The sequence below is a fragment of the Cyprinodon variegatus genome, unplaced genomic scaffold, assembly GCF_000732505.1.
Source record: "Cyprinodon variegatus isolate N-32 unplaced genomic scaffold, C_variegatus-1.0 Scaffold172, whole genome shotgun sequence".
Taxonomy (NCBI): domain Eukaryota; kingdom Metazoa; phylum Chordata; class Actinopteri; order Cyprinodontiformes; family Cyprinodontidae; genus Cyprinodon; species Cyprinodon variegatus.
This window is the reverse complement of record NW_015150625.1, coordinates 171,132-179,972: the sequence shown is the minus strand read 5'-3', so window position 1 is coordinate 179,972 and position 8,841 is coordinate 171,132. Positions and strand designations below refer to the sequence as shown.

Genomic DNA, 8,841 nt, shown 5'->3' with positions numbered 1-8,841 from the left:
TCCAAGTCAAACATATTTCAGTTTAAAACTCTTGACTAAAACTAGTGAAACTCAATTAAACTAAACTACTATGTACAAAGAGGAAGGGGGACATGGCTGAAAATCATATTACAGTTTAAGATGGATCTGTATTTGAAAACCAAAGTTTATCTGAAAGAATTTGGGATATGATCAAATTAGCTTTTCACTAATTTGAAAGAAATTGGAATGTTTTCAGACCAATTCACAATACAAATCCATGAGGTAAATAAAACATTATTTGGCTAAATAATGTTTTATTAAATGATTTGCTTGCTCAGGAACCAGTAACCCTTACCTAAAGGATTCTTTACCCTTTTTATAAATAGCTAGCAGCGAATAGACATCAGGATTCCATTAAATGACTCTTGGTCATACTTGGTAATGGAAATGTAATGAGCATCTGAGGAACATATGAACACCGATGTTATATCAGTGTTTAAACCCTTGGTGAAATAAAGCTTGTCCAAGCTTCAACAACAGCTCAAAACATGTTACTGTAGCATAGTATAGCATGCAGTAAATCCTGTTAGCTTTGTCTTTACACATCAGTAAACACATGAAATGATCAACATCATCAGAAGACATAGTGTTTGTTCTGTCCCTAATTGTGCCAGACCTGCAAACTTTTTTTTCCATGTCCATTTGGAAGGTTGAGATTCATCCAGGAGTAGCTTAGCACAGAAAGGGGTTTCTTTGTCCATTTGGGCTCACACCAGGGATCCTTAGGAGGCCTTCTCATCCAGTCTGGCTCTGTAAATTCTGCAACTCAAGAGAAATGTGTTGCAACAGTCTGTTTTGCAGCAGTTTGGGACTGAAAAGGTCACCATGATGACTTATCCTTGATAATTCTAGGGAGATCTTGGTCTTTTTGGGCCTGGGTCCCTGTGTGTTGTGTGGTTTTTACTGTCCTCACAAAGAGGGGGCTGGTTGGTCACAGCTCTGTGACTTGCCTGTGAATCATTGACTCAAAAAGCTGCGTTCTTTTCTCTGGTCATCATCTCAAGATGACCAGAGCAGACCATGTTCAAAAACCATGATCATGGCATATGGCACAACAAGAATCACCTAAAACTTTGCTTAGGAACCATGATTGTGATGAGTTCACTGACATATATTCAGCACATGGAAGGGAAATAATATAAGAAACATGTATTTTTTTAAGTTTTGAAGGTCATTTGCACTAAAGCTAACTGATATTTTGCATCAGGCCTACAAAGCTACATGTATAACTGCTTTCACACGTCACATATCATGCTTGTGTTTCTCTTTTAGTTACAAGGATTACAGAGAACCTCCCTGGTCCTCAGATGCCTACCAGTTCTCCAAGCAGTACTGGTGTGTCCTATCTGCGAGACTGGCCTTCGTCATTTTGTTTCAGGTATGGCTTGTTCAGCTAATGTTTTCTTTTCAGTCTTCTGTTCCAAAGTTGGCTTTAAGAATAATTTTTTCGATTTCTCAAAATTTATTTGATTGAATCTGTTTTTTTAATAATGTTTTCTAATTGTTTTTCAAGATCACATTTTTTTTTTTTTTACATTTTCAGTGTTTTTTGTCCCGGTTGAGTTTTACAAATTGCATTCCTAGCAATATTTGAATTGGTCCAGAGTGAGCATTTGTATTGGGCTTAAAAAAAGGGGAATGTGATCTGTGAAACGCAGTTTGAAAAGAATGCAATTGATGAAACTCAAACTAAAAGCAAAATTTAATTTTGCTTTTAGTTATAAAAATCCTTTAAAAACAAAAAAAAAGCTATGTTTCCCCTTAAACTATTTTTTTGATTAAGAACTTTTGATTTCTGGATTGAATTTTTTTTTTCAAAATTCAATTTATAAAATATGTTCTTTGCGTGCAATAATAATGGAACAAAGTTCACTCCATATAATTTAATCTATAATTCCAAACAGGAAACACAAATGAACTGCACAAATTAAATAATATAACATGTTAATTTTTTTGTAAACTGCAATATTCTAACTTTAAATGCACCAGTCCTATTTGCTGCAACAACCACACATCATTATTCTGCCTCCTCTGTGCTTCACAGTTGGGACGATGTTCTCCAGGCAGCAAACTTTTTTGACTTTATGGTTAAATTCTTCAGGTTTAGTTTGAGCAGAAAATGTAGAATAAAAAAAGTCAATTTATTAATCCCACATTTGTAGAAAGTAATTTTTATGGATGTCCACTGTAATCAAAGGTTGTAAATTAACCATCAGAAGCTTTCTCTGGCTATTGAAAGGGAAAATGGCTGAAAACAGAGAAAGTTCAGCATGTATTTGAAGTCAGTGTCTGAATTATCTCGCTTCCTTTCTTCCCTTTAGAACTTGGTGATGTTTCTGAGCCTCATCGTCGCCTGGGTGATCCCGGACGTTCCCAAAACCATCGTGGAGCAGCTCAAGCGGGAGAAGAAGCTCCTGGTCAACCTGTTTCTGCAAGAGGAGAAGGAGAAATTCCAGCTCATCCAGAGCCTCTTCGTCAAGGACGCCACCCTCCACCCCAAAAGCCAATCCCCCAGCGCAGGGCAGGCCTTCCCCATTCTGGGCAGATACAGTACTCTACCGTCGGGCCCCACGGCTCCGGACGGTCCCAGGGCGAGATGCAGGGCTGCCAGCTTCAGCCAGTTCAGCGAGAAGATTTCCTCGTTGCCCAGGAAAGAGAACGCAAACTCAAAACACACAGCGGTGTGACATGGGCCGCGCCAAGTGGTGGGATTCAGCTCAAACAGGGGCTTAACTGAAGGGACTCTGCCATTTTCCTGCGTGTTTCCTGTATTGTTTGTGCCCTGGTGTGTGTGACGCAGCAGTGCATGGGTTAAACCGTCCTCGCTGGCCTCGGCGTGCCGATCACGAACGAACGGCTGCGTGAGAGCTCCGTTCCGACTCACACGACTGTTCACCCGACAAAGTGTTGTCATTTCTCTTTTGTATAAACTATTTAGTGAGGCGTATGAGCTTCATAGCGTAGAAAAGCAATAATTACAATAATAGGTTGAATAAGTGATCGATCAGGTTCTATAGGAAACACTAAACCATCATGAACACTGACAGACATCATGGCTTAAAATTAGGGCTGTCTGATCTGTAATTTTTCCTACTTTATGTATTAATGTTTACAGATTTTGTAGCTCTCACAACATTCCACATTTTGGACAGTTTTTCTCCTCTTTCAGAGATAACTTTGAACAGTTTACGTGAACTCATTGTGATGATAAAGCTGCTGGTCGTGTGCTGATGGGAAACATGCCAACGCCGTTCACCTCTTTCCAAGGTGTAGTAAAACATTTCCATGATCTGTGAAGCTAAAAAATAATCTTATGAGCCATAGAGAACGACGTTTACTTATGCAGCTGTGAATGGGACGGAGCTGAGCTACATTCACTGTGTTTATGGTAATTAAAGACAAACCACATCAATCCTTAATTAGGAAATAACGGATCTCTCTACTTAATACCTTTATGTGGAGTCGTCAGCTTTTTAAAAGGTACTTTACGAATATTTAGAACGATTAACAGTCCTAAAGTATTTTGTTTCACTTACAAATGTAAAGGTTTTTAAGGATTTTATGTGATAGACCAACACAAAGTAGTGCATAATTGTGGTTGGTACTATTGGTTTCTCTAAATGAGAAGCAAATGTTTGATATTTCTGCAAGGACAAGATGGCATAGATAGAGTTCCCTGCTTTTGTATTCAGTCCGTCTGAAATGTTTAAAGGTGTTTAAAGTTACGTTATATATCTGCACAAAAACAACCTAAAATGGTCTGATCCTCATTAAATAATGTTAAGCAGAGTTAGGCAAGTTATTTTAGAAATGTGATGTATTTCATATCACAGGCTACCTTTATAAAATGTTTCTTTAGAAAATATCAAATTCTGTGAAATTAGTTACTGATTACTTTTGTAGTTACTTTCACAAAAATAACATTTAGGATAAAAAAATCAGAAAATGAAGGTGTGCAAAATCACAAAAATATTAAACGACAAAAATCTTCATGACAAGCTCTCTTTCTATGCCTTACGGGCTTAAAGTGTCATTTCCATGACATGAAACATGACTGTAGGTTATAGTGTTATAAAGTTATTAATATTAAGATGAGCTTCTCTTAAAATGTCTCTGTTCGTGGCGATTTTCTCCCCTTCTTGGTCGTTATGTTGTTTTTTCTCTAATGTTCTCTGACAAACAGTCATCCAAACGATAAATCTGTGTATATCAGAGTTGGATTTAAGTTCCTATTTTCTTTCCCTTCATTAAAATATATCCTTTCTTCATGTCCTTGCTGATGCACTGTTCTGCTACAGTCCCTCACATCACAGACAGTTTTATACTTTAACATTTATAAAACTATACATCATTTTTTGTTGAGTGTTCAATTATTATGGAGTTAATTTCGTTACGTTATTGTTGGAAGCAAAAAAAAAAAGAAAACCAAACACATTTTCTGAGTGGAAATTTAAAAAAAAAGAAAAATTATACATATATACATCAGTTGTAGAAATTAAGCTTCAAAAAACATTTTAAACGGAAAAAAAAATAGTATCGAGGGTTTTCGCACCTTTTTTTATTTATTTTTCTAAGTTTGACATAATGTATGCTTTATTCTTTTTTTTTTATTTTGTTGTACAGATAGTTTTACAAATTGCATTTCTTTCAAATTAGGTTTCAGAGATAACATTCTGTTCACATCAATCTCAGTCTAAACGCTCGCTCTTGACCAATTTAACGTTCATGCAGACCAATAAAATTTTTTTTTTATTTTTTTTAATAAATTTTAAATAATACAATTCTTAATTATAGTTGTCAAAACCATGAAAAAAATGTTGAAAAATACAAACCTTTTTTTTTCAATAATTTTTTTTTTTCCCCCACAAATTTCCATTTGCAAAACATGTTCTCTGCTTCCAGCAATAAATAACGAAACAAAATTTCCCCCATAAAACGTGCTATCTTGTGTTGGTCTCTCAGATAGTGTGACAAACTGTGGTAATGTTAGGCACTGTACATCTGATGCTTTTAAACGGACAGTTAAATTATTACTGTAGGGCTGTTGGAAAACATAGAAAAAAGTTTTGCATGCTAAAGTTGAAATGAATTGGAACTGTAGTTATGCTAAAAATGCTATAGAATAATCGCTAATGATACCTTAGCTAGCGTAAAGGGAAAACTTTAGAACAGCTTCACAGCTCGTCATGTATACTGGCAGCGCTGGCATTTTGGATCCATTGTTTTAGCAGTGGGGTTCTTATTGCTGAGCTTTATATTTAGGTATTCTACAAGCTGTAGTGGAGGAAAAATTCATTGTCTTAATTATTTCAGATAGTTTTGATCATTTTCTGTAAATTTTGTAAAACACTCTACTCAGTATTTAAGAGAACCTACTGTGCTGTTTGTCCATGGATAAATGTCAAGGCTTGTCCGATGTCAAGTTCAAGTAGGCTTGTATTACCTCCTAGATAATATTTTTACAATAAATAGTTAAGTATGACATTGTTCAATTATCTGCTACTTTATCTAACAGGAATATTGTTTTGAAATATTTACTCTTTGAAAAAAAGTAGTGGAAAACCAATTGGATAGCATCTGCCGTAGGTAATGATCCTGTATTATAAGAACTACGATATTAGATCCAATGGCTAAGAAAGTTTGCAGTACGGCTACACAGATGGTGTTATGAACAAAGGGTTTGACATCATTTGAGGTTCCAAACAACTCAGATTCGGTGCAGTGCTTTCTCATTTCCTATAAGGATGACCAAAATCTTTCCTTATGAACCAGCAAAATGGATCCATTCTACACAACACAGGTGGGTGGTGTCTTAAGGTACGTTCACATGGAGTGATCAGGTGATTTTCCTATTATGCTTTAGAAAATTTGCTTTCAAGATTGACTAAGCAATTCAAGCAATGCAAATGACCCATAAAAGGAGATCAGTAGTTGTAAAATCTGCAATGTTTTGTCAGTTCAGGTCATGTTAAACAATCCAACTGAATGTGGATGATATGCAGGGTAGATGAGGGATGCCGAGATCAAACTTTCTTAGCCAAAAACTAACCGTATGATCCAATCGATCCATCCTGACACTAGCTATCTGGTGGGCCCAGGAATATTGGCCCTGATGCTTGTTCAGCTTTGGAAACATGTCCGCCAAAGTCAGGTGAGCAGACAAGATGCGGTGGAGCGAACTGGGAAGCAGTCCACCTGGAGGTCTGGGCAAACTGTAAGCGAGACAGAGGCAGAATATAATCGACCAACGGCAGGCGAACCACCTGGACTATGCACCACTTTCAGTGTGAATGTACCTGAAGTAGGGTGAAGAAATTTGGGTTGCCAATACTACTACTACTTTGGATCAACAGGACCCACCTGTCTGTTTCTCAAAAACATTGATAAAATTGACCTTCCTCTCTCATGATGGAGAAATCAACAATGGTCGGATACATACAGCGTACATGTACACTAAAGGGCAGATTATACTTCTGCAACCGCACACATCAAATGTCGCTTGGGTCTGGTCATGAACAAGTTTTGCTGGTATGCTTCTGCAACGTTGGTCTGGAAATTCTATAGACGCACAGCAGTTTCCCGCCAAAGTGCAAGGGGGAGCCTATTTGACAACTTGCAAGAACTTCGGCGGTTGCCGGTGGGAGAGTTTATCTTCCAAAACAACAATGACTCGTCTGCAAGGTTTGACTGTCACAGAGATGGATCTAGAGTTTCTAGACATCGAAGAGGAACAGGTTCTGTTAATGGAGTTGGCAAAAAGACAAAGGAGGACGTGTAGGTTATCCTTTGTAGTTGTTCCTTGGTTTTTAAAAATGGCGCACCCTGGCACCGAATTGAGAGGGACGACCACACAGACAGCCGGAAAGGCATACCAAGGACCAATCATTGCAGCTTTTTGTCTGCGCACTTGAGGTCTGCACGGGTTTGCGACCATCCGATGCGTAATTAGGATGTTTTTGAGGTGTGCGACAACGGTTGCAGAACATCTGCGTGGGGGGCGTGGTCACGCACTGAGACACATTGGACGTTGCAGAGGCTTCAGAAGCGTGAATTGGCCTAAAGACATGCTGCTGAAAAGTGGAGAACCTAAGATCATGTCAGCCAAGACAACATTTGAAATTGGAAAGGGACCAACACTTGAGTATGGGTGGTCTATCAGTTTCTGCTCTGTTCCAAGAAGATGCAATGATCCTTCCAAGTCATTGAACATCTCGTAATTTACCTCTCAGACCAACTGACGCCGTCAAAAGGTCATTATGACATCTGTATGCCCATGTGCCAGAGAGTTAAACATACCAATAACCACATCGTCTAATGAAACCTTAAATCCTCTAGCGAGTCCGATTTGTAATTTTGAAAGAAAATAATTTTTTGACTGTTTGAAAGTAAAAATAAAAGCTCCACTTCTATGTTTATCAATGAATATGGTTTAGGCTCTAGCTCTATTGAAAATGTGAATATTTCCTTATGTGTCGTCATATGCACCAGATTCTGTCAATCTTTATGGTGCACGTGATTTTTGTCAGTAAGTTATAAGATCCATCCATCCAACTAAAACAGAATTAGGAGCTCATTAATTTCATTGGTCCAAAACAAAGACAAGTATAACATGAAACTTTCTTTTTTGTGGTGTTTGGCTCTAATGGATGGTAAGGCCATTTCCATTCCATCAGGTGGACAGACCCTGGGAAAGTCACATCAGAGCACAGACACAACTAAAAATGTAACCAATAGTTTTACATGGTAAAGTAAAATACCCAATAAACCTAATCTGCATATCTTAAGAAATAAATAAATAATTTAACAAACAAAAATACATGTGGTTTCCAAAAGGTCTTGGAAATGTGTAAACAGCATTTCAATCCTTTAAATTTCAGACCTTGAAGGGATCCATAATTATTTGTAACAACAGACTTTATTTGAGAAAATAAATACTGCAATAGTGTCATTGCTATAGTGTTCACAATGTCATATATTTTGGGTAACTAACACTTGCTGAGTCCTGTAGCAACGGGTTCCTTTAGGATTGAGCAATATTAAAACTTTTCAGTTTGATTCTGAAAAAATTGGTGCTGGCTATGATGGCGATATTTTTGTTTTATTTGGCAAAATATTAATTTTGTGTTTATCTGAATGTGTTTATTATTATTCCCCCACTAAATGAAAAAAGTATGAATTTATTATTATCTAGAAACTATTAATAACGTTCCTACCCTCATCTATGATCGTAGGCTTTGGGTCATGACCGAAAGAACGAGATCCCAGATACAAGTGGCTGAAATTAGTTTTCTCCGTAGTGTGTCTTGGCTCCCCCTTAGAGGAGTGAGGAGCTCAGTGATCCAAGGAGGACTCAGAGTAGAGCCACTGCTTCTCAACATCGAGAGGAGCCAGTTGAGGTGGCTTGGGCATCTGGTTAGGATGCCTCCTGGACGTCTCCCTGGTGAGGTGTTCCAGGCACGTCCCACCGGGAGGAGGTCCAGGGGGAGACCCAGGACACGCTGGAGGGACTATGCTCGCTGGCTGGGATTCCCCCGGAGGAGCTGGCCCAAGTGGCCGGGGAGAGGGACGTCTGGGCCTCCCTACTGAAGCTGCTACCCCTGCAACCTGACCTCGGATAAGCGGAAGAAAATGGATGGATGACGTAGGTGAAATGCTGCTCCAGACGAGCTGAGCGTGTAGTGACGTCACAAGTACATTTCTTTTCCAATCGACCCATATTTAAGCAGCGTGCTCCCGTTCTTCCAAGGTCCACACTTTCTTGTGTTATTCTCAAGAACATACTTGGCAACGAGTCCGTACTCGCCTTCTTGTGAAATAAGA

General features: G+C 38.4%; 1 protein-coding gene across 4 annotated transcripts in view; it reads left to right on the top strand.

Annotated features, from left to right (window-relative positions):
- Positions 1 to 4,446, top strand: part of LOC107087059 (anoctamin-2-like) — a 109,046-nt gene extending 104,600 nt beyond the window's left edge. For all 4 annotated transcript variants that reach the window (XM_015378411.1, XM_015378409.1, XM_015378410.1 and 1 more), the window contains 2 exons: positions 1,294 to 1,399; positions 2,343 to 4,446. In XM_015378411.1, coding sequence (XP_015233897.1) covers positions 1,294 to 1,399; positions 2,343 to 2,708 — 472 coding nt within the window. In that variant the 3' untranslated portion in view covers positions 2,709 to 4,446. The remainder of the gene's footprint in view (positions 1 to 1,293; positions 1,400 to 2,342) is intronic.
- Positions 4,447 to 8,841: the final 4,395 nt, after the last annotated feature.